At 53.3% G+C, this 25,100-nt stretch overlaps 1 protein-coding gene across 4 annotated transcripts in view; it reads right to left on the bottom strand.

Moving 5' to 3' along the window:
• Window positions 1-1,709: 1,709 nt before the first annotated feature.
• The window catches only part of DOP1B (DOP1 leucine zipper like protein B), a 105,111-nt gene continuing 81,720 nt past the window's right edge, over window positions 1,710-25,100 (bottom strand). For 3 of the 4 annotated variants that reach the window (XM_058661652.1, XM_058661651.1, XM_058661653.1), the window contains 14 exons: window positions 24,516-24,571; window positions 23,121-23,225; window positions 22,751-22,817; window positions 17,738-17,882; window positions 13,797-13,876; window positions 13,517-13,626; window positions 13,277-13,423; window positions 12,304-12,365; window positions 11,803-11,931; window positions 6,223-6,359; window positions 5,540-5,595; window positions 5,141-5,302; window positions 3,002-3,131; window positions 1,710-2,312 (listed from right to left, as the gene is read on the bottom strand). In XM_058661652.1, the coding sequence (XP_058517635.1) occupies window positions 2,082-2,312; window positions 3,002-3,131; window positions 5,141-5,302; window positions 5,540-5,595; window positions 6,223-6,359; window positions 11,803-11,931; window positions 12,304-12,365; window positions 13,277-13,423; window positions 13,517-13,626; window positions 13,797-13,876; window positions 17,738-17,882; window positions 22,751-22,817; window positions 23,121-23,225; window positions 24,516-24,571 (1,617 nt within the window). In that variant the 3' untranslated portion in view covers window positions 1,710-2,081. Of the gene's footprint in view, window positions 2,313-3,001; window positions 3,132-5,140; window positions 5,303-5,539; window positions 5,596-6,222; window positions 6,360-11,802; window positions 11,932-12,303; window positions 12,366-13,276; window positions 13,424-13,516; window positions 13,627-13,796; window positions 13,877-17,737; window positions 17,883-22,750; window positions 22,818-23,120; window positions 23,226-24,515; window positions 24,572-25,100 lie in introns of those variants that run through there. The other variant, XR_009245147.1, reaches the window with a different exon arrangement.

The following is a 25,100-nucleotide window of genomic DNA, read 5'->3' on the forward strand; positions in this document are numbered from 1 at the left end:
CTGAGTCTCTCACATCAGTGCAGGGTCTTAAGGCTTTGGGTCATTTTCCTCCGTGTTCCCAGGCCACAGCAAGGAACTGGATGGGAACGGAGCAGCCAGGACACAAAGCAGTGCCCATAGGGGATGCTGGCACTGCAAGCCAGAGGATTAGCCAATTGAGTCACTGTGTCAGCTTCCAAATGTATCAATATTAAAAAAAAGAGAACCACACCCTAGGTATCTGTGACAGTAGTCCTTTGCTATGAATACAGTTTTTATTTAGGAGGTCTGTTTTATTTTTTTGAAAGATAGTCACTGGGGAGGGGATTGCTAAGGCAAGTGCTGGACCAGGCCAAAACCAGGAGGCAGGAATACCATCCCTGCCCCTGACATTTCCTAGTGGCCCTGGGCAGTTACCTCCTCCCACCCTGGAGGACAGGGAGCCCAGAGCATATGCACGTAGGAGAGAAATCCCTTCCAGTCCTACACTGAGGAACGATCAACTGCAGAGACCCAAAGTGCAAAGACACCTGCTGCACGCAAAAGCACTGGGACTTCCAGCGAGTCCCTGTGTGGGTGCACAGACTCTTCAGGGCTTTGAGGGTCTTGCTTTTGCCAATGGGTGGCTCTGCAGCCCCCGAAAGCCACACTGGGACTAATGACACACAAATGCACAACTTGGAAGTCGCAAGATGTTACGAGAACCTTAGTACTCAGCCCTGCACATGGCAGGGGTGGGCCTGGGCATGTGCAACAGGACTCTCTGCATCCCTGATAGTCCATGGCGAGAAACGCGCGAGGCTCTGTGGCTGAGCAGAAGATGGTGAGACAGGCTGGCGTGGGAGGTGAACTAGGCTCATGCATGGAGCATGAGGGCTTCCTACCTGGGAGAAACAGCTCCAGGCGAGGACGCCAGGTGGGATGGCTGGCAGAAGGTGACAGGCTCTGCAGTGTGGGAAAGGGATGCTGCCTAGCTGGAGACCACGCCTGGACAGGGCAAGGGGGCATGGGCAGTACGGGATGCATGGCAGTATTAGGGCCCTGGGCAAGAACACAGCAGGAGCAGCATGGACTGGGTGTGCCTGCTGCCTGGACACAGGAAGTGCCCGTGATGTTGCTGGCTGACATGTTCTGAACAGACAGCACTGGGGGTGCACCTCATGGCACACGGCAGACCTGACAGCGGTTGGAAATTACAGGTGCCATGTTTCCTACTCAGCTCAGCAGTGCCAACAGGACTTCCAGGGACAGGAATGGGGCCACACCCAGACACCTGTGGGGGCTCCCTTGGGACAGGAAACGGGCCCTTATTCTTGGGAAGTACCAATATGCTTTAGTTTGGGAGATGCAGGACGAAAATGAATGCTTTAAAAGATGCTTGTGAAGGGCCCGGCGGCGTGGCCTAGCGGCTAAAGTCCTCGCCTTGAAAGCCCCGGGATCCCATATGGGCGCCGGTTCTAATCCCGGCAGCTCCACTTCCCATCTAGCTCCCTGCTTGTGGCCTGGGAAAACAGTCGAGGACGGCCCAATGCATTGGGACCCTGCACCGTGTGGGAGACCCAGAAGAGGCTCCTGGTTCCCGGCTTCGGATCGGTGCGCACCGGCCCGTTGTGGTCACTTGGGGAGTGAATCACCGGACGGAAGATCTTCCTCTCTGTCTCTTCTCCTCTCTGTATATCTGACTTTGTAATAAAATGAATAAACCTTTAAAAAAAAAAGATGCTTGTGAAAAAGATTAAAAATAAGAATCTTTAATAAGCTTATACTTTTAGAGAAATGTCCTGAGCAGGGTCACATTTCCGCTTCGACACAGCCAGCAGTTCCTTCCTTCTTGGGCTTAACTTCCAGTGACAAGTTGGGAGTCACTGCTGGGTGACAGATTCCTTTTCTTTCCATTTCCGTACATTGCGAAAGAAATACAGGATCAGACCCAAGAAATATTACAAGGCATTTGGGGGATGTGCGTGCTTTGCGGCTGGACAGAGAATGATCTGGAATTAACTTTCTGCATTGGAGTGGGTTCCTTTCAAAGTGCTTCCAGCTCGGGGATGCCACCCTGGAGTGTGCTGAAGCCCCAAAGCGGAGGCGACACTCTCACAGGGTTAACATTCTGGATATTCTAGAAAGTCATGTTCCACACATTCCTCCAGCTGCTTTAAGAGGCGTGGGCTGTCGGGGCGGAGGAAGCTTGCGGCTGGCAGCTGACTCGGGGCCTTAAAGGCGGAGCTGAGCATGCTGAAGAAGGGTATGAGCTGCCTGATGCTGGAGACCGAGTGCTGGCGCAGCAGGGGGAGCTCGTTCTTGGCCGTGACCTCGTCCGAGCCACCCGCTTCCTGAAAGACAAAGCCACGCAAACCCATGAGGGGCCCGGAGACAGAGCCCCAGTGCCTGCTCTCTGCCCTCTCCCCAGTGTCTACCCTGAGCCCCTCTGCCATTCCTCCCAGCTGCTCATCTCCTTAGGCAGAGGGATTGAAGTAAAATGACCATGTCAACCCGGTGGAGAATGTCTGTGAAACCCAGAAATGAGGAAATACAGCTGCAATGTGTTACCATGTTAAGTACCACAACAAAGAGATGCATTTTGAAAACGCTTGCTTGTCATTAAAATTGGGGGACATCGTGTCCCAGCTGGCTCCACTTCCCATCCAGCTCCCTGTCTGTGGCCTGGAAAAGCAGTCGAGGACGGCCCAAAGTCTTGAGACTCTGCACCCGTGTGGGAGACCTGGAAGAAGCTCCTGCCTCCCGGCTTCGGATTGGCTCAGCTCTGACTGATGCGGCCACTTGGGAAGGGAACAAGTGAGTGGAGGATCTCTCTGCCTCTGTCTCTCCCTCTCCATCACTCAATTTTTCAAATAAAAATAAAATACATCTCTAAAAAAATGGGGGTCTCAAGGCTTGTTATTCATGATTTATTCCGCTCCTCAGCCGTGAGGACAGTTTATTTCTCATTGATCTCAAGAGGTGATTCTATCTGAAAGGCAGAGCAACAGCAAACGCAGCTATCAAAAAGAGAAATACTTACACCATACTTGGCCTTGAGAAGTTCCAGAATCCTGACGGTATGTGGTTTGCACTCCTGGTGGTCCTCCTCCAGCTCTGACGGGGAGGTGGGGCCCTCCGTGTCCACCTCTGGGACGAACGCCCACCGGTAACTGGAGTAGAGACAGTCAAGGTCAGGCGTGTGGCTCAGGGAACCCCCACGCGTCTATGATAGCGTGGCTGGCACTGCATTCACTGACTCACAGCGCATGGGAGCCCCGCCACTGATTTCACCATAACGAAAAACCGTGGGCCCGGCGGCGTGGCCTAGCGCCTAAAGTCCTCGCCTTGAACGCCCCGGGATCCCATATGGACGCCAGTTCTAATCCTGGCAGCTCCATTTCCCATCCAGCTCCCTGCTTGTGGCCTGGGAAAGCAGTCGAGGACGGCCCAAAGCCTTGGGACCCTGCACCCATGTGGGAGACCCAGAAGAGGTTCCTGGTTTTGGCTTCAGGTCGGCGCAGCACTGGCCGTTGCGGTCACTTGGGGAGTGAATCATCGGACGGAAGATCTTCCTCTCTGTCTCTCCTCTCTGTATATCTGACTTTGTAATAAAAATAAATAAATCTTTAAAAAAAAAAAAAAGAAAAACCCTGCTCCCCCGCCATCATTCCCCATCATTCCCCTCCTGCCCCTGGGGTCCAGGCAACAGAGCATCTAACTTTCTGTCGCTGACAGACACACTAGTGTGAGTGGAAGCCCTGGTCACGTTTCTCTGTGCGTGGCTTCCTTCACCCAGCACCACACATCACCCCTGGCAGGCTCCTCCACCTTGCTGTGTCAACACTTTTCCTTCCTTCCCCTTTCCCCTCCTCCTCTTTCTTTCAGATTGTTACTCAAAAGGTAAAGAGAGAAACAGAGACAGACAGACAGACAGACAGATCTTCTATGTGCCCTGATGGTCATAACAGCCATGCCTGGGTCAGGCTGAAACCAGGAGCCAGCACTCCATCCAGGTCTCCCACATAGCAGGCAAGGAATTAAGCACTTCCCAGGCACATTAGCAGGCGGTGGGATTGGAAGCTGAGTAGTAAGGACTTGAATTCAGGCTCCTACATGGGATGCTGGCATTGCAAGCAGAAGCTTAGCCTGATACACCACAGCTCTGGCTCCAGTACTGCACTTCTGTTCATTGCTGAATGAGCGGCTAAAGCACATGCTATTTACCTGCACATCAGTTACTGGGTTGCTTGCAGCTCCTATCTATCACGAATAATCCTGCCAATGCACATCTGTGCATGTATGAGCCTACAGGCTTTCTGCTTTGGACTAGTTTTGGTTTGCAGCCAGGCTGAGCAGAAAATACCGAGAGCCCAGGAATATCCCAGCCCCATGGGTGCACTGCCTCCCCTCTGGTCACAGACACACCAGAGCCGAGCCCAGGTTTCGTCGGTAAACCCACGCAGACGTGTTATCCCAGTCAGATTCCTCAGGCTTGCTCTTGGTGGTGTGTGGTCTAAGGGTGGGTGGGCAGATGCCGAATGATGCCAGGCTCACCCTTATGGTGTCTCGCTCAGTGCTGTCACAGCTGTGACCTTGTCCCACAGCTGCAAGTTTTCTAGAGTATCAAAGAATTGGAAACGTGCGATGTGTGTGTGGCCTTCTCAGATCGGCTCCTTCCAACTTAGTTATGTGCCCTTGGTAACCCACAGGCCTGCTCTGCTCGCAGCAGGAGAGAGGCAAGGAGGCTCTGGGCCCAGGCACGAGATGATCTGCAGACATGTCTGCGTCAGGGGCCATGGGAAGCGCATGCTGGAAGGGCAAGCAGAATTGGATATCACATGCTCCAAAAAATATATATGCATTCCCATCTAACAAAAAATAGACCAGAAAAAAAGCCACACCAAAGCAGTGAGGACCATCTGGGGGGACCTGGACTTTGTAAGCATTCAAGTGGCAGATGCAGCTAGCCACACATGTCCGCCTCCTGCAGCCATAGACACGCATCTGTGGGTGCAACTGTGAGCCAAGGGCCTGAAGCCATAGGAGTCCCGATTTCCCCGAGGGACTCGGCGAGCAATGCTGACCACGCCTCGACCGGGCTTCTCAAGGACGGTCAACTGCTGGCAGAACGAGAGGACGTGCGGGAGGCCAAGAAAACGCAGCAACTGCAGAGGCTCACATCTGGAACAGCGGCATCCTGTCTGGCGGGAAAGCAAGCGCTGTGTCCAGGAACTTGCACGCTGACAAGTACAGGCCCAGCTCGCTCTGGGCCATCTCCCCTTCCCCGGGCCCGGGGCTCTCGGCCGCTGATGCCTTCACTCTGTTCACTTTGTTGCCGTTTCTAGAAAGCACATAGCAAAGCAAAAAAAAAAAAAGTTATAAATAAATTCATCCACATCTGCCACACAACCTATTTGTTTATAAAATAGCCTTACAGAGGACTGTTTCAAAGAGACGTTTCCAGGGCAGCTGGTCCCTTCATGAGCCTGCAGTTGACGCCGGGTAACCCCACACAATAAAGCAAAGTGCACTGCCTGGCCTGCCTGGGGACACACACACAGACCCCGTGCCAGCTCACCGCAATGACTCATCTTCCTCTTTCAGATCCTCTTCCAGCTGCACGAATGTCTGGATCTTAAAAAGAATACGTACGTTCACGTTACTGTTTGAGACACAGGCAACTTACCTAAAGGCGTGTCAACACATCAAACTACACATGGTATCCAACGCTACCAATCAGTTGGAGGTACAAGGTCGGGTACGATAAAAGAGTTGAAGCATTCCTCCTTTGGGACTGGCACTGACACAGCTGGCATCCCACACAGCAGCTCTGGCCTGAGTCCTGGCTGCCCTGCTTCTGATCCAGCTCTGTGCTAACACACCGGGGACAGCAGCGGAAGATGACCCAGGTACATGGATCCACCCCCGTGGGAGGCATGGGTGGTGTTCCTGGTCCTGTCTTCAGTCTGGCCCTGCCTCGGCCCAGCAGCTGCAGCTGTTTGGGGAACGGACCAGTCGCTGGAAGGTCAACTTCCATCTTTCCCTGTCTCCGTCACTCTCTGCCTTTCAGTAAATCTTTTTTTCCTTTCCTTCTCTCTCTCTTTCTCTTTTTTACTGTCTTATTTGTTCAGGAGCTGGCAATGTGCTACAAATCTGATTAAAAACAACTTCTCGACCACAAATGGCTCGATGAAACATTGTGCCGTGTGTTCAGCAGAAGGCGTTTGCCAAGCTCCCAGGGCCTGGCGCAGGTGCACTTACCAGCTCAGAGATCATGATTGGCCACAGTGAAGTCAGATGCTGAGGAGATATCCTTAGCAGCAAAACTCTGAAAAACAGAAACATCTGAGCGGCAGCTGCGGACGTCTGGCCCACTCTGAGATTGTCTGTCAGGCGTTCTAGGGAGAGAAGACGGTGAACAGGTCACAGTTAGGCTGGGGGTTCTCCAAGTACAGCTGAAACCACTCGGACATGCGCACGTTCCCTGCTCTGACACTCTCACAACCACTCAGCATTGAAAAGACGGATGTTAAGGAGAACGCTTCTCCTTCACGCAGCCCCGGCTCCCTGTGCTGTCAGAGGGCAGCCGGCAGCCCTGGGGACAGGATCTCCGCCCAGCGCGGTCAGGGACTGCCTGGCCAATGACCGCTCTGAGAACACCAAAGCCAACGACAGTCTCCGGTGAGCAGTGAGACGGGCTGGCAGGCAACACCCTGGGTTTTTTCTTTGGTGGAGGAGGTGAGGGGAGCTGGGTAGGAAGCGAGCCAGTAAATGAAACAGATTTACTATGAGGTTGCGACTGGGTGACAAAAGTGACAAAGTCGGGCTCGGCGGCGTGGCCTAGTGGCTAAGGTCCTCGCCTTGATCCCATATGGCCGCTGGTTCTAATCCCAGCAGCTCCACTTCCTCTCTATCTCTCCTCCTCTCAGTATATCTGACTTTGTAATAAAAATAAAAATAAATCTTTAAAAAAAAAAAAGTGACAAAGTCTGGAATCCCTGCAGCTGGACAAAGCTGTGGGTTAGACTGTCCAACGCCTGACACCCTTGTTTTTCCGCTGAAGCTAACTGTGGTTGTGATTTTGTGTTTTCTTCACAGCTTAAGGTCTCCAAGGAATATAATAACTTGCCACAGCAAAGAGCTGAACTGCGGTTGGCTCATGCCGGCTAGGGTCTGCTGCAGCACATTAGTCATGAACTTTATCTTCTTTATCTGAGCTAGCCTAATTGGGCTTTTTACTGCTTGCCTTTAAATGCACTTTAGCTAAATGAAGACTCATGCAGAGGTCAGAAAGTCAACAAATTAGCATTTAAAACAAGTGGTTTGCACCCTTGTTCTGGACAGACAGGATCACTGTATTCTATTTTAGTTCTTATTTAGCTTTCCTTGTTTTAAAGATTTATCCGCTGGCTTACTACCCTAATGGCTGCAGCAGCCTGTGCTGGGTCAGGGCTGGGCCACGAGCTTCATCTGGGTTTCCTATGTGGGTGGTGGGGACCCAACGACTTGGGGTATGCGCTGCTGGTTTTTCCAAGCACATCAGCAGGGGGCTGGGTTAGAAGTGGAGCAGCTGGGACATGAACCAGCACCCTTATGGGATGCCAGCATTGCAGGCAGTGGCTTAACGTGCCATGTCGTGAGCAGATACCTAGTCTCTTCCTTTTCAATTACAACAAAGCCCTTGGACAAGGTAGACAGAATCATCTAGCAAACAGGTGACGAGCGCAGGAAGGCAGGCGAGGTAGCTGGAAATCTTGGGACTTAGAGGCAGGCAGGGAGTTGACAGGGTTTAACATTCTTTATTCTGGCCTGAGCAGCAGGCAAAACTACAACCTGGAATGTCCACAGTCCACCTCAGCTTGAATGTGAAAACCCCCAAGCTGAGCCAGGCGGACACTGAAATCACTGGGGAGGGCTTGAAAGCCACTGTCCCCAACGCGCCATTTGTCAATTATGGAGACTGGAAGCCAGTGAAAACCAGAAAGTCTCAGCAGAGAAACCGAAGCTACAAAGGAGGGCCAACTAGAAATCTGAGACCTAAACACAAAAATCATAAACCCAGAAGAGTTTAGTAGAGGAGCTTGACAGCAGGACGGAGATGTCCTGAGAAAGGGATGACAGACAAGCTCAGGGGCAGGCGCTTGGCCAGGCAGCTGAGGTGCTGCGCAAAGTGCCTGCGGTCCACATCAGAGGAACTGGGTGCCAATCCTGGCTCTGTGTCAGCCTCCTGCACTGTGCCCCCAGGCTGGGGGGATGGGTCTGTGCCACCTGGGTGAAGGAGTCAGATTACATTCCTGGCTTCTGGCTTCGGCGGTTGCTAGCATTTTAGGGGTAAACCAGTGGATGAAGCTCTCTCTGCTTTTCAAAACCAACAAAGTGGGGAGTACTTATATACAGAAATCTATCTTTCTGTAAGAGCCCAATAACCTATTTACATCAGCACTCTGCTAACTTTATACACATGAATAAATTAGTCATCACTTCATAACCATACAGATACTGGCATCTGTGCATACAATGATTAGTACTGTTAATAACTATAATTGTGTCCCAAACACAGATACACACATATATACCAATGAATGGGTGGGTAGTTGTGGTTCTGCAAGTTAGACGGGTGGTTGGTGTAATGAAGTGTCTGCTTGCCCATTTTCAACACATAATGGAAAATTATGGTACCTGGTGCAATGGTCCAGTGGCTAAATCCCCACCTTGCAAGCACTGGGACCCCATATGGGCACCAGTTCGTGTCCCAGTTGTTCCACTTCCCATCCAGCTCCCTGCTTGTGGCCTGGGAAAGCAGTCGAGGACGGCCCAAAGCCTTGAGACTCTGCACTCGCGTGGGAGACCCAGAAGCTCCTGGCTTCGGATTAGCTCAGCTCTAACTGCTGGGACTACTTGGGGAGTAAACCAGCAGACGGATCTTTCTGTCTGCCTCTCTCTCTCTCTGTAAATGCGCCTTTTCATTAAAAATAAATAAATCTTAAAAAAAAAGTACAGTGAGCTTATAGGTGGAGCAAAACTCACTAGGGAGACAGGGTACAATGGAGGCACCAACTCACAGGAACGAATTAAAGTGCAGCGAAGCGAGGGGGAGGAAGGTAACTCTGTAACTTAGTACTCAGCCAAGGAGGAACCAACTGGGGGAGGGACAAGTGGTAGGACATAGCTGAGTGCTGCCCCTGCTCTGGGTGTGCCAGCTCATCAGACACCCCACCTCCAAGGACTGGTAACAATACACTTCCAGGTCTGCACTCAGTCCTGAGCGGACAGGCACGGATGTATTTCCCACGATGGAATGTCCATATGCCATCTGAGTGTCTAGTTCGAATCCTGGCTACTCTGGATCCACTTCTTGCTAGTGAGTCTGAGAGGCAGCATATCATGTCCCAAGTCCTTGTATCCCTGTCCCCATACGGGAGACGCGCTGGAGCTCCTGGCTGCACTCTGGCTAGCCCTGGCTACTGCAGGCATGTGGGGTATGAATCAGTGCACTAAAGATCTCTATCTCTCTCTGGCTTCCAAAACCAAACCAAACCAAACCAAACCAAATCAAACAAAACAAAACAACAAAAACAAAAAAACACTTCTGAGAACTGTTTAACCCAAGTGGTGGCTTTCATAGCATATAATTATAACTTAGTAAGCCTCACTATCTCCAAAGGATTTATAATTATGATTCTAGTATTTACAAAATGTTTCATTATGTTAGAAGTCATAATCTTTGATTAAAATAATCTTCAAGGGGGCCGGCATTGTAGCCTAGTGGCTAAAGTCCTTGCCTAGCACATGCCGGGATCTCATATGGGCACTGGTTTGTATCCCGGCAGCCCGACTTCCCACCCGGGTCCCTGCTTGTGGCCTGAGAGCAGTGAAGGATGGCCCAAAGCCTTCGGTTCCTGCACCTGCGTGGGAGACCCAGAAGAGGCTCTGGGCTCCTGGCTTTGGATCGGCTCACCTGCAGCTATTGTGATCACTAGGGGAGTGAATCAGTGGAGGGAAGATCTTCCTCTCTCTCTCTCTCCTCCTCTCTGTATACCTAACTTTCCAATATAAATAAATAAATAAAAAAAACTTCAAGAACTATTAATTTTATTTACTTCCACTTAGCCATGAGTCTTAAGAAAGACACATTGCTTTTTGAGAATTCTTTCCTATCCTGGGGGAGAGTGATTTAAAATAGATTTGCACATTCTGTCACCTTGGCACTGTATCAGAAAAAAAGCCAGCCCGAACCATGTACAAGACCACTGGGAAGTCATTATCAGCACAAAGGAAAATAGTCGGAGGGGAGAACTATGTCCTTTTCCAAAATCTCAGGTCGGCTGGAGGTGGGACTCAGGCAGTGTCTCTCACGCATGCGCATCGGGCGGCTGCTCTATCCGGATGCAGTGGACAGAGCATCCTTACACCCTACCATCACACCTTATTTTTCAGAAACAGTTGGAGAAGGGGAAAGAGAAAGGGAGGGAGGGATAGAGAGACAGAGGCAGTGAGGAAGAGATGAAGGGAGATGGCGGAGAGATTGTCAGAGATCTCCCATTCCTTGGGTCACTCCCAGGTGACTGCAACTCCATCCTCTTCTCTCACACGGGTCCTGGCTGCCTCGGCCACCGTGTGCTGCCTCCCAGGACGCATCGGCAGGCAGCTGCAGCTCAAACCAGGTGTTTCAGTGACATGGAAGGCGGGCATCCCGGGGGGCTCTAATGCAAGGCGCCCTAATGCCTGCCTAATGCAACATGATCGGCACAGAATAGCTGACTTTTACAATCAAGTCTCATATTCGCTGATGAAGTTCTTCAGTCCCTGCAGAGCACTCAGTCACTGTAAAATCTGGCCAAGGCGCCAAGTGTGCTGCGGGCTCCCCTCCTCACTGCCACCACAGCCACTGCCGGATGTGTGTGTGGGTCCCCTTCCCTTTGGTCACTGTGTATGTGTATGTGGGTCTCCTTCTCTCTGGTCACTGTGTGTGCATGTGGGTCCCCTTCTCTCTGGTCACTGTGTGTGTGTGTGTGTGTGGGTCTCCTTCTCTCTGGTCACTGTGTGTGTGTGTGTGTGTGTGTGGGTCTCCTTCTCTCTGGTCACTGTGTGTGGGTGTGTCCCCTTCCCTCTGGTCACTATGTGTGTGTGTGTGTGGGGGGGGGTCTCCTTCTCTCTGGTCACTGTGTGTGTGTGTTTGTGTGTGGGTCCCCTTCTCTCTGGTCACTGTGTGTGTGTGTGTGTGGGTCTCCTTCTCTCTGGTCACTGTGTGTGTGTGTGTGTGGGTCCCCTTCTCTCTGGTCACTGTGTGTGTGTGTGTATGGGTCTCCTTCTCTCTGGTCACTGTGTGTGTGTATGGGTCTCCTTCTCTCTGGTCACTGTGTGTGTGTGTGTGTGGGTCTCCTTCTCTCTGGTCACTGTGTGTGTGTATGGGTCTCCTTCTCTCTGGTCACTGTGTGTGTGTGTGGGTCCCCTTCTCTCTGGTCACTGTGTGTGTGTGTGGGTCCCCTTCCCTCTGGTCACTGTGTGTGTGTGTGGGTCCCCTTCTCTCTGGTCACTGTGTGTGTGTGTGTGTGTGTGGGTCCCCTTCTCTCTGGTCACTGTGTGTGTGTGTGTGTGGGTCTCCTTCTCTCTGGTCACTGTGTGTGTGTGTGGGTCCCCTTCTCTCTGGTCACTGTGTGTGTGTGTGTGTGTGGGTCCCCTTCTCTCTGGTCACTGTGTGTGTGTGTGTGTGGGTCTGTTAGCCAGAAAGCTCTCAGCAGATGTCACTCCCTCAGACACTTCCAGCCTCCAGAAGTTTGTTCCAGTTCGCTCCCACCTGCCCGGGCAGCACAGGCCGAGCTAGGCGGCCGGCCGTCTTACCTTGGATGAGGGGCAAGTAGAGGTGGTACTGGTCAAGCTCTCCGCTGAAGACGGCAAAGGCCTGGCGTTTGAGCAGCATGGCTTTCTGCTCGGAGCTGGAGAACAGCTTCATGGAGCTGCTCTGCATGCCTAGGACGGGCAGCAAAGAGGCTGCACTTAGGGAGGGGACCAAGCCGGAGGCCAGGATGGGAAACTCACCTGGAGTGGGACCTGCCTTCCCCACTGGGAACTCGGGACCTCAGTGAAGGAAGGGCGTGTAACTAGCATTGATACCATTTATTTCTTTAGTAATGGGGCGTGAGAACAGCATCAAAGAGGTACAAAGGTCCTGCTAACCCACTAAAGCAGATGCATCAACTCTCAACCCAATCTGTACCCCACAAAGCCCAACCAACGGGCTCACAGGCGCCCTCATGTGGGAAAGTCCAGGCATTACAGGGTGTGGCTTAGCAACACAGTAACCACCCTCCATCCCCGCCCTGGGAGCAACATGCAACTTACTCATTAAATCCTTAAACATTGTTTTCTCATGAGTCAGAAGGTGGTCAATAATGGACTTCCAACTGCACGTTAAAAAAAAGAATCAGTTACATATGTAACAGATGCTGGTCTGATGCAAGCAAATAGAAAACATCACGCCCCTCTACAATAAACTGCTCTCTGAAAAAACGTCGGCCACAGACAAGTTACCTTTGCATGAGGAAAGACTAGGCAAGATTTTCTCAGTAACCTGGACCTAGGGGCCAAGGACCGCCTGGCTTCTGGCTTCCTGCAGTAAGGATGGGTGTGCACATGGCACCCAGCTCAGCCAAGGGCTGATGGGCAGCACCCGGGGCCGTGCCACCAAAGCCCACCCCCAGCTCTTTTCCTGACTGCCTGCTTTTAGGCTAGGCCAGCAGAGTCCTGGGACCACACAGATGTAGCCACCGGGAGAATACACACTCATACAAACAAGCACCCCCCTCCTAGTCTCCCCCTTCTAGCTTGGTGACCCCCTGGCACTACTAAAGACCCATTGGGCCATACCACGGGCAGGGTTCTGGAATGGATCTGATGCCCCAGGCAGAGGCTCAAGAAGTGCAACTGGCACCCATGCCTCAGTGGGGCTGCAGTGCCTGCACAGTGGACATGTGCAGTGCGAGTACTACGAAGGCGGGGCGGTGACAGCGCTGGGGACACAGTGCTGGTCCAACACCTGTCCAAGGAGGACAGAGCTGCTGGGCAAGGACTGTGGGGGCCCGCACTGTGTTCTTTGAGAACAGAGTTCTTTCCTAGTGGAGGGAAGCGTCAGCTTCGGACAGAAAGGTACTAGGGCTTTGGAAAGACAGAATGCCTTTTCCTTGGAGACACATCAATAGGTGAGCCTGGGACAGGCGTGTGCTGGTATGTGGGTCTGCATTAGTTATGCAGCTTCTGGGAGTGAGAACAGAGGAGATGAACTCAAATTCAGGGACAGAGGGCGCTCGTTTCTTACTGGACGCAGGAAGTGTCCATCTGGAAGAAGGCGGGGTCCAAGAACAGGTCCAGTACGTCCTTCTTCCAGGCCCGCTTCGTGTAGGCATAACCACTCAGGGAGCTCAGCAGCTGTGCACTGGCCCGGAAGCTGGGGGCGTTGTAGGCGCTGGATGGGGCACAGGGGAAGGGTCTACGTCAAAGACAAGGCCACGCACAATCTGTCTTCTTGCCTCGTGGGGGATGACGGGAAAGGAGGTACCTGTGATTGCGCAAGTAAGGAAACACGTAGTAGAGCAGGCGTGAGATGAGTGGCACGGCTCTCTCCTTCTCGTCACTGCGGTACACCATGTCCAGGAGCGAGGCCAGAACCTGGCAGCAGGGCACCGGGAGGAAGCACACAGCCTTGGCACCAAAAGCCAGCCCAAACGGCGGAAACTCCTGAGCTGCTGTGGGAGGATCCTGTGGGATGGCGTGGCCCCATGCACCTATACAAATGGACCTCCCTGAGCGAGGAGGGGGGCCAGGCGGGTTGCACTCACCTCTGCCAGGAGGGACAGGGCCTGCACGCTGTACACCGAGGGGGCGGATGCAGACACCATGGCTGAGGCTGCAGCAGCATCTGCCGACAGGGAGGTGTCCGTATGTCACTGTGATGGGCACTCCCCAGACAGTCTCCCTGTCCCTTCCCGTTCTCATTCCCACCCCTGCACCTCCAAGACTGCTCCCTGGATGATGCATGAACCCCCTGGCCCAGGCCCCTTGACCTTTGCTCTTCTGATACCCTCCTCGTCTGGCTCAGCCACTATGGCCACCATCACACCCCTGATCTCACTAGTCTCCCAAACTTCTGTCTCCAGCTTGGCCCACCACTTGGTCCCTTTCCTTCTGTCCCTTGTGCCCACCGCTGGCACTACCCTCCACAGAGGCCTCCCTCCCACGGCCTGCCCACCACTGGTACCACCCTCCACAGAGGTTTCCCATCTCTGCCTCCCTCCCACGGCTTGCTCTGCTCCTGGCCAACATCCCTCACTTCTCTCAAGCACTCTCCTAGAAAAAAGCCTATTGCCAGCTAACCCCAACGGTCTGCTTTATCACTTTTGCACAGCTAAGTGTTTTGGAGAAGCCACACTGTGTTGCCATTGCCTTATTTCAGGACCACGAAGCCTGAGGGACGGCCGGCACTACCAGCCCACCCAGAATGTGTTCCTGACTGGCACCTTCCTGATCCCAGAGCTCCTCCACAACCCTGGACTCCATGTCAGCACCTCAGCACTTCACAGCCCTGGTATCTTAGGGACCAAGTCCGTGTCATCATACGGGACTCCTCCCGGCCCCGCTGCCTCCTGCCAGCAGTTACTGACCCAGGGCACTGACCTCCTTGAGCCCCGCACACTCTTCTGTGTTAGCATCACGTCCCAAGCCCCCACCCAGGAGCAGGGACTCCAGCTCCGCTGTCAGCCTGGATTCAGGGCCGTCCGGGACTCTGCCTCCTGGTCATCCTCGCTCTTGCGTTGATGTTTTCCCTGGGCCATGCAAGCAGGCTCTGCCGTGCCATCGCCTCAGTGTCCCGCGGTGCACTGACACCTGCCAGAGCTCAAGCTCCTGAGGGACAGTGGACTAGCACTCTTGGCACTGGACCAAGGCTCTGGCATGCTTCCCTTACCTAAAATCCTGACTACAGTGTAAATGCTGCGCACTGTGTGGGCAGAACAGGGAAAAGCCCACCCTTGTCTGGAACAGAGGCAGCAATTTAAAGCACATACTGGAGGGGCTGGTGCTGTGGGGCTGTGGGTGAAGCCACTGCTGCTCTGACTCCGGTCAGTCCTGGCTGCTCCACTTCAGATCCAGCTCCCTGCTAACATGCTGGGAAAGCGGTCTGGGAATGTCCCAGTGCTTGGGACCCTGAGCCCACATGGAGACCTGATTTTGGATTGGTCCACCTCTGGCCACTGTGGGAATTTGGGGAAGGGAACCAGCAGATGGAAGATCTAATTTTGCCTTTCAACTCAGTCAATCTTTTAAACATATATACTTCACAGAGACAGAGGGAGATTCCACTTGTTAGTTTATTCCCTAAATGCCTGCAACGGCTGGATCTGGGCCACAGCAGGGAGGCGGGAACTCGGTCAGGTGTCCCAAGATGCACCATCAGCATCACCTTCAAGAGTCTGCATTGGCAGGAATCTGCAGCAGCAGCTCAGGTTAGATTTTTCTTTTTTTAAAAAGATTTATTTATTTATTTTTAATTACAAAGTCAGATATACAGAGAGGAAGATCTTTGTCCACTAATTCACTCCCCAAGTGACCACAATGGCCAGTGCTGCGCTGATCCGAAGCCGGGAACCAGGAACCTCTTCTGGGTCTCCCACACGAGTGCAGGATCCCAAAGCTTTGGGCTGACCTCAACTGCTTTCCCAGGCCACAAGCAGGGAGCTGGATGGGAAGTGGAGCTGCCGGGATTAGAACTAGCGCTCATATGGGATCCTGATGCGTTCAAGATGAGGACTTTAGCCGTTAGGCCACGCCGCCGGGCCCTCAAGTTAGATTTGAATCTGGGTATTCCAATGTGGGCCGTGGGCATCTTAGTGTCTTAACAGTTAGACCAATTGCCTGCTCTTTTTTTGTTTCTTTAAAGATTTATTTTATTTTAATTACAAAGTCAGATATACAGAGAGGAGGAGAGACAGAGAGGAAGATCTTCCGTCCGATGATTCATTCCCCAAGTGACCACAACGGGCCAGTGCTATGCCAATCTGAAGCCGGGAACCAGAAACCTCCTCTGGGTCTCCCACGTGGGTGCAGGGTCCCAAAGCTTTGGGCCATCCTTGACTGCCTTCTCAGGCCACAAGCAGGGAGCTGGATGGGAAGTGGAGCTGCCGGAATTAGAACCGGTGCCCATATGGGATCCCAGCGCATTCAAGGCGAGGACTTTAGCCGCTAGGCCACGCTGCCGGGCCCCAATTGCCTGCTCTTATGATGAGTCTTTCTGGGCCAGTGTCGAGCACAATGGGGCTATTTTGCCGCTTGTGATGCCGGAATCTCAGAGCATCTCTGCTTACAGTTCAGCTTCCCGCTGATGCACCCGAGAAAGCAGGAGATGGCCCAAGAGCTTGGGTCCCTGCCACCCACAGGCAAGCTCTACATGGAGTTCTTACATCCTAGCTTCAGCCTGCTGCAGCCCAGCTGTTGCAGTCACTTGGGAAGTGAACCAGTGAACAGGATATTTCTATCTGCCCCCTCTATCATTCTGCTTTTCAAAAACAGAAAAAAAAACAAAAACAACAACAAAACAACCCCCTTTCTCTCCATCACCTCCTGTCCTCTACTCTAGCGTCTCCCTCATCAGCCTCACCGCCCCTCTGGCTTCTAGCTGGCCCAATCTAAGAGGTCCCTGACTGACTTCATTCAACGTCTGGGTAGCCGCCCACTGTGTCACTTCCCGCCTCCTGGACCCCACTGACTCTCTGGCTTTTTTCCACTGCAGGGACTGCTGAATCATTGTGGCTGGTTCTCTTTCCCAAATCTCCCATGTTAAATATGTGCAGAACGCAGTTCAACTTCACTTTCCAGAATGTTCCTTTGGTCCTCTGCATAACAATAAATTGCTCATGCCAGAACCCTAAGCCATTCTTGGTTGGTTTTGCTTCTGTAGCCACATCTGGTCCTGCAGTGTCTCTTAAATCACCCCTTTGGTTAGTTCTGCCACAGAACCACTGTGATAGCATCTCATGTTGTCCCTCGGCACAGTGAGCATGGCTCATGGCAGCCACTGTGATGCCTCTGCAGACTGACTGGGATCGCGTCACTGCCCTAGATGCTGTAATGGGATGGCTTCCCGAAACAAGGGCATACTATCCAAGCCCGGAGCTGCGCCTTCCACCCGGCCAGACAGCCTGCAGTCCAGTCCCCAACCTCCCGCCACTCAGAGGCCCTGGCCAGGCTGCTCTTGAGGTTCCCTCCCAGGGCCAGGTGTCCTCTTCTGGCCATGCCTTGCAATGTCCCCTCTGTGGATACACGTCCCGTGACAGCTCCAGCACCCCTCCCTCTACTCCCAGTTGTCCTTATTAACTCTTCCTTCCCTCACAGTACTAAGTATCACCTGCATTTCTCTCGGTAATTTACTCTTTTAAAAAAATATTCCACAAGTACTTAGATTTCCGTAAAAGATGCAAACACACCCTTGATAACTCTCTCTCCCTCTCTCCCTCTCTCTCTCTCTCTCTCTCTATATATATATATATATAAACACATTTAACTGAGAGGTAGAATGACAAGAGATCTTCCATTCACTGGCTCACCTCCTAAATGGTGTCTGTATACACATTGAATAGTGGGCACATCCAACACCTCAAAAGGCTGCCACTTTCTTCCCTTTTCAGGGCAGGGGAGGGGGTGTATGGGAAGAACACTTTAGATTTTTCTTCCAGAAAAACCAGTACCCTAGCAGACCGGCACCACCGCCTGCGGCCTCTGCACCCACCGCATAAATCCTCCTCCGCGTCGGATTCCTCTAGCGTGACCTGAGGCTGTGCCTTCACCTCCAGGTTCCTGCTCAGCCAGCTGGTTTGCTCCAAGGAAGAGCCAGCGATGTTCCCCACGGCCTCCAGGATTTTCTGGGTGACTTCCTGAGGGCCATGGGACAAAGAGGAGAGTGGAAGTCAGCTAAGGGAAGAAACAGCAGCGCCCTAAACAGCATCATCCAGCAGAACGCAGCCTGCACCTGCTGGTCGCCTGTATCACACACCGGCTGCCCAGCAGCCACACTCAAGGGCTGAAAGAAACACACAAAATTAATTTTATAAGATCTAGCTAACCTAATCTAGCTAACGGCTGTGAACGTACAATCACTACAAACGTTATTAATGAGATTCTGCATTTTCTGGGTGTTCAGTCTTGGAAATCTCATGTGTATCTCACATTCACAGTCTGCACATGCTACACATTAAGTGCTTCCCGGCCACAGGTGGCTGACAGCTGCTGCCTTGGACAGTGCAATGTGAAAGGAAGCTTAACAAGAACAAACAAATAAAGCTGGAAAGGGAAGATTGCAAGTGTAGCTCTGTGATACCAAAACATTTTGCTGTGTGGACAGATAATACAGTGCTGAGTTTCTTTCTTCTTCTTCTTCTTTTTTTTTTTTTGATAATCAGAAAGACACGGAGAAAGAGAGCGAGTGAGTGAGTCAGGGGGAGCACTCCCAGCTGCTGCTTGATCTCTCAAATGCCTGCAATGGTCAGGGTTAGCTCGGTGTCAGTGCTGGGAGCTGGGGACTCAGGTCGGGTCTCTCACGAGGGTGCACAAGGGGTCCCCCACCACCACTGCCTCCCACGCTCTGCAGCAGCAGGAAGCTGGAGGCAGGCATGGAATCCAGGCACTGTGAGGAAGGACCTGGGCCTCCTGCGAGGCATCTGCACCAGAGTGTGTAGTGGGAACTGAGAGGCGCTCTGGTCCTCAACGCAGCACATCTGTCACAGCCAAGACCCCCTTAGAACTCGCCCATTCTCCAGACCAAGCCATTAGTTCACTCCTGGCCCATGACTAGGGAAGCAGCCAGCCTTGCTCCCTGCCCTGGCTTTGCCCATGCAGATAAGAAAGATTGGGACAGGCGTTTGGTTTAGCAGTTAAGTTCTGGTTCAGATGCCTCAGTCCCACCCATACTGGAGTGTCTGTGTTTAAGTCTTGGCTTGATCCCAATTACAGCTTCTTGCAACAGCATGGCCCAGGTAGCAACAGAGATGACTAAAACTTCTGGGATCCTGTCACTTGCATAGGAAACCTGGATTGTGGTCCCAGCTCTGGTATCCTGACCAACTGTTGGCACCTGCTGAGTTAATCAGCACATGGTAAATGCCAGTTACAAAAAAGAAAAAAGAAAAAGAAGTAAACATTGGTACCTTGGATTCACTTTCGTGTGCATCCAGTGACAAACCTACCTTGCTGAATAACAAAGACATCACAGAGCCCACCACAACCACATATGAAAAGCACTTCTGATAATTTTGCCCAGCAACGTCTGCTTGATCTTGGACTAATATTCCCTGGTTATAAATCATTGTGGCCAAAGACATCTGAGCAATCCCCCTCATTTTTACATTTATTTATTAATTAATTGAAAGGCAGAGTTATAGAGGGAAAGCGAGAGCAGGGGGAGTGAGAGAGAAGAGACGGACTTCCCATCCACTGGATCACTCCCTAGATGGCCACAATAGCTGGGGCTGGTCATCCACATCTCTCACTTGGATGGCAGAACCCAGGCACTTGGGCCATCTTCTGTGGTGCCTTCCCAAGTGCATTCCTGGGTAGCCGGATCAGAAGTGGAGCCAGGACATGAACTGGGGCTCACATGCAGGTGACGACTTAATTCCCTGAGATGCAGCACTAGCCTGATTCTGACTTTAAACACTGGCTGGAGTTGGGCCCAGCAGATGAGCTGTGGGCTAAGATGCTCTGACTCCTGGCTCTAGGAGACACCTGTGTGCCAACCCGGGCTGCCAGCTCTGACTCCTGGCTCTAGAAGGCACCTGTTTGCCATCCCGGGCTGCCAGCTCTGACTCCTGGCTCTAGGAGGCGCCTGCATGCCACCCCGGGCTGCCAGCTCTGACTCCTGGCTCTGGGAGGCGCCTGCATGCCACCCCGGGCTAAGATGCTCTGACTCCTGGCTCTGGGAGGCGCCTGCGTGCCACCCCGGGCTGCCAGCTCTGACTCCTGGCTCTGGGAGGCGCCTGCGTGCCACCCCGGGCTGCCAGCTCTGACTCCTGGCTCTAGGAGGTAGTAGTGTTGCCTCAGATGTCTGGGCTCCTGCCAGCCAAGTGGGAAACCTGGATGGAGTTCTTGGTTCCTGCTTTGACCTGGCACAGTTCTGGCAACTGCTGGCCGGGGCTCTGCGCAGGGACCATGACAGGCCAGGCTACAAAAGATCCACACTTACGTTTTAAAGCTTTACATCACCACACTAAAAAACAGGTTGTTGCTTGCATGGAGGGTAAAGTGACTATCCACTCAGTAGTGTTAGCGGCAAACATCGGGGTTGTTGTGAGATCAAGAAGTTAACTCTGAAGCATACTTCTCTGCCTGCACCTTGGAATGCACTTGCTAAGGGGAGCTGCAATCCTAACACAAGGGGCAAGGCCCCCAGACGAGCAGTCGTTTGGAAGGAGTGTGAGCACTGTGGGCTGGGAGCAGGTGAGCCTGGGGTTGGGCCATGGGAGCCTAGGTGGGCTACTGTGGGTCAGACAAAAAAAACCACCTGGGAGAGCACTGGGCGGGGGTGGGGAGGAGGCTGTGAAGCAGTACTCTGGTCTTCCTACCCTCTGCTGGCACGCAGCTCCCACAACCCCGGAGGCTCCCAGATGCATCGTGTGTGAGTGTGTGTGTGTGTGTGTATCTGTGTGACTTATTTATTTTTACTTGAAAGAGTTACAGAAAGGAGAGATAGTGAGAGAGAGTCTTCTATCTGCTGGTTTATTCTCCACGAGCTGAGCTGATCCAAAGTCAGGAGTCAGGAACCTCCTCTGGGTCTCCCACGAGGGTGTACAGGTCTAAGGACTTGATCCATCCTCCACTGCTTTTCCAGTCCACAGGCAAGGACCTGGATCAGAAGTGGAGCAGCTGGGACTAGAACCAGTGTCCATATGGGATGGTGGCACTTGTAGATGGAGGATGAGCCTGTTGAGACACTGTGCCACTGTGCCAGTTCCACCAAGTGTGGTGCGTATGCTGGAAATTGACTGCTGGCAGGTACCTTTTAAAAGGCCCCAGGCTGAAGCAGGGTGACAGGGTTGGGATTTTCAGCCCCTCCCCTCCATTCTCAGCAGCCATGAATACGTAATGAGCTCCCACAAAAATCCTGAAGACCAGGGCTCGGACAGCTTGGCCAGTTGAGTGCATGGAGGATCCTGGAGGGAGAGCCCAGGGACAGGAGTGCAGCCTGCACATCTCTGCGCCTGTATCCCTGTACTGCCCTCCACAATGAAGCCGTAAATGTGTTTCCCTGAGTTCTGTGAGGTGCTCCAGCAAGTGAATTAAAACCAAATTTATAAGGGGGGGGAGTGTGTCAGGATCAGGGGAATCCTACCTGACAGTGGGGTCGGAAGTTCAGGCCACAGGGGCTGGTGATGTGAGGCAGTGGTGCAAGCTACCCCTGTGATGCTGGCATCGCATATGGCCTGGCCACTCTGTTTCCGATCCAGCTCCCTGCTGATGCACCTGGGAAAGGTGCTAGTGCTTGGGCCCCTGCACCCATGTGGGAGATCCAGGTGAGGCTCCTGGATCCTGGCATCAGCCTGGACCAGTCTGCTTGTTGTGGCCATGTGGGGAGAGAACCACAAGATCTCTGTCTCTACCTTCCCCTTTGTAACACTGCTTTTCAAATAAATAAATCTTAAAGAAAAGAAAGGCAAAAGGCAGGCAGTTCAGGTGAATCGGGGCGAGAGGGGCTTTGCTGTAGGGAGCGGGAGTGTGGGAAGGACCTGGGCGGTTGGTACGGGCACCAAGTCCCTGTAATGATGTTTTCATTCTCTTCCTCTCTGGGCTTCACCCGGGGTTACTGTGACTCAGACCCCAGCTCCTGGACTGTTTCCACACACAATTTTCACAAACGACAGGGATCTTGACAGTCAGCAACTACTGCCTTAGAGCAGAGTCCGCCCTCAGTATCCCCGGATTCAACCAATCACACATGGGAAGTATTTCTGAAGAAGGCGTGGGGTATGCTATGTGGCGAGCCCATGATGGCTGTGTCCACATCAAACACAAACAGACTCATTCTTCTTGTCCCTGTTCCCTCAACAATATAGTGTGTATCAGCTAGTTACTCTGTTACTCCAAGGGATACAGAGAAGATTTAAAACCTACAAGAGAACAGGTGCCAGTTCTGTGCCAACACAACAAAGCCATTTTTCAAAATGACTCACGCGTCTGTGGGAGGTGTTGTTATTCATGGGGGTCCTGGAACCAAAAGTGACTGGGCACCCAGTGTCAATGGAAGACTTGGGTTTAGGGGGAGGGCAACACTGTGGCACAGTGAGCTAAGCTGCTGCCTGCAGGGCTGACACCCCATGCCTGGGCACTTGTTTGTGCCCCGGCTTCTGTGCTTTAATCCAGCTTCCTGCTAAGGCACCTGGGATGGCGGCAGAGGCTGGCCCAAGGCTTGGCCCCTGGCCATCCATGTGGGAGACCCAGAAGGAGTTCTGGGTTCCTGGCTTTAGCACTGTGGCCATTGGGAGAGTGAACCAGAGGATGAGGCTCTCTCTCTAGCACTCTGCCTTAACAAAACTTATCAACAACAACAAAAAGCCGCTAACTCAACCAGCATTTATCTTTGGTGCAAAATTGTGATTTTCTAACTCCCTCATGGCTCCTGTTTCTAGCCTTTGGTCTTCCACTCAGGAGCGGCTTGGATCCCACCCGTGGCTCCTCATCCACAGCGATGCTCCCCACCCCTGGCACTGATGGTACTGCTGGGAGGACATTCCTTGAACACTGTCCTACAGACCTGTAGGTCCTTCTGGTCCTTCTTGCTGTCCAGGTTGGGTGTTCTGGTGACAAAGTCATTCAGCATGCTGCAGAGAGACAGTGGGCGCCAGGTCAGCAACGCTGCTGGAACAAATGGCCTCCAGTGGGGTTGGTACTGTAGCAAGGGGAGGCGCCAGGTCAAACAGCACCCCAGTGGGGTTGGCACTGTAGCAAGGGGAGGCGCCAGGTCAAACGGCACCCCAGTGGGGTTGGCACTGTAGCAAGGGGAGGCGCCAGGTCAAACAGCACCCCAGTGGGGTTGGCACTGTAGCAAGGGGAGGCGCCAGGTCAAACGGCACCCCAGTGGGGTTGGCACTGCAGCAAGTGGAGGTGCGGGAGGGGCGTGGTACCTCAGCAGCAGAAAGCACCCAGGGGGCGCCAGGTTCAGCTGTACCGACTCCTTCAGCACTCCTAGCAGCGACCCGAAGCTGTCCTGCAGGGCTGGCGTGGGCAGCCTGTAAACACAGAAGTAGGACATGCACATGGGAGCAGGAGTTAGGGCCACTGCACATCCAGGTGGAAAACCATACACCTGACTGAGCTGTTCCTGTGCGTGAGCTCACCCGCAATACTCTGGCTGCAGCTGGGACCCTGTAACAGGAAATCCTGCTGCGGGCAGGACGGGCTCCTGGCTTCCTCGTCTGTGTATCATACACCTGCAGCTATTTGGCCAGCTTCGAGGTCTTGGGATTCTCTAGTGCAAATATTCTGCTTCCCTCATGAGGCTGGTCCATCCTCATCTGTCAGGGGGTTGCAAGGCATAGGACTGGGGGCGGACTCAGCGGTTAGAGGGTAGGGCTCCCCAGCATGAGGATGCTGAAGTCCTGCTGCCACGCCAGGTGGCACAGCACGGGCTGCTGAGGCTGCAGCAGCCAGAGGGCCCCGGCTCTGCTGAGTCCTCGACCTCAACTCACTATGTCTGCTGCAAAAGACAGACGGCAGAAACCTGACCTGCAGCTGCTGAGAAGGCTTAGCTTCCACCTGAGCCGCTGTGACACCTTTGGCCAGTGTCATCAGACACCTGCACTGTTGTAAGGAAGGAGGGAGAGCTGCAGCGATGCTAGTGGGTGACGGTGCGGAGGGGGAGGGACAGCTGGCCTGCACTTCACCCTTGACCTAGGCACCCCTGGGACAGGACCTTTCACTGAGCTCTCTGCAACCTGAGCTGAGCTGGGGATGAGTGACCAAGGAGTGCTGACTGTAGGAGCCAAGATGCACTGTGACACTCCAGGTGGGAACATGGGACATGGAGGCGCCCCTGCGAACAGGCCTGCAACTCCCCCACTACACCCCATCCACGTTTTACTGCAGCAGAGAACGCCCCAGATGGGGAGGGGGCTGGCAGCTGCGGCTGGGATGCTGCTCTCATGAGACGGAGCACACCCAGTGACGCTGCTTCTGCGTCCATGCGTCCCCTCCCGCCCCTTTCTTCAGCGCTGCTCCGGGGCCCCAGCGGCGCTTCCCCAGGACCTTCTGGTCTGAGGGCTTACTGTGATTTGTTTATCAAATGAATCCAGACTTTAAAAAAGTTGCAGAGGCCTCAGCTAAAGCTCTGCTGACCTCAAGGCTTCACTGCACTCTGGAGGCGGGGTGGAGGAAGCGGGCATAGATCCCCGGGCAAGGGAAAGTAAAGCCGCTCCTGGCAGTTTCCGTGCTCTCCCTTGGGTGGGACGGAGGGGCGGAAGGAAGATGCCTGGTAGGGCGCGAGGGCGCTAACCCGGGGGGTCTCTGAGGGCACTGCTCACCTCTGGATGAAAACAGAGCAGAACTGCAGCACCGGGATATCCGCCAGCGGGGATTTCTGAAAGCAGAGCGACACCAGTTACCCCAAGAGGGCTGGAAACAAAGCCCACACAGACCCCGCTCCTGGCAGGCAAAGGATTTTCCCCCTGGTACCCAACGAGGGGTTTCAAAGAGGCTTTTTAGGTTGGAGCCACGCGGCCCGACTCAACAGAGAAGACTGCACAAGTCTGGTATGCCTTCCCTCAAGTGGGACTGCACCTGTGGAAGTGACCCTTGGCACCCCATGGCTCTGCACAAACACGGAGGTCCCCCGGCCACTGCCTAGCTATGGTTAAACCTCGAGAAGGATTGTTATTAGCGGGGTGGTGTTAGGAAATACTAGGGCTGAGCAGAAGTGAGCCCAGTACCCTGCCAAAGCCAAGCGGACACTCCATCCAAGAATGGCTGCAATGCGGAGCCTGCACGGAAGGTCAACCCCCGCCATGATGATCCCGCCGCCACCACAGCGGCACCCCAAGAAGCTCCTCACCCAAACAAGCCCACGGAGACCACGTGCTCCTGCGAGCTGCAGGAAGAACTCAAGCCAC

The sequence above is a fragment of the Ochotona princeps genome, chromosome 3, assembly GCF_030435755.1.
Source record: "Ochotona princeps isolate mOchPri1 chromosome 3, mOchPri1.hap1, whole genome shotgun sequence".
Classification (NCBI taxonomy): Eukaryota; Metazoa; Chordata; class Mammalia; order Lagomorpha; family Ochotonidae; genus Ochotona; species Ochotona princeps.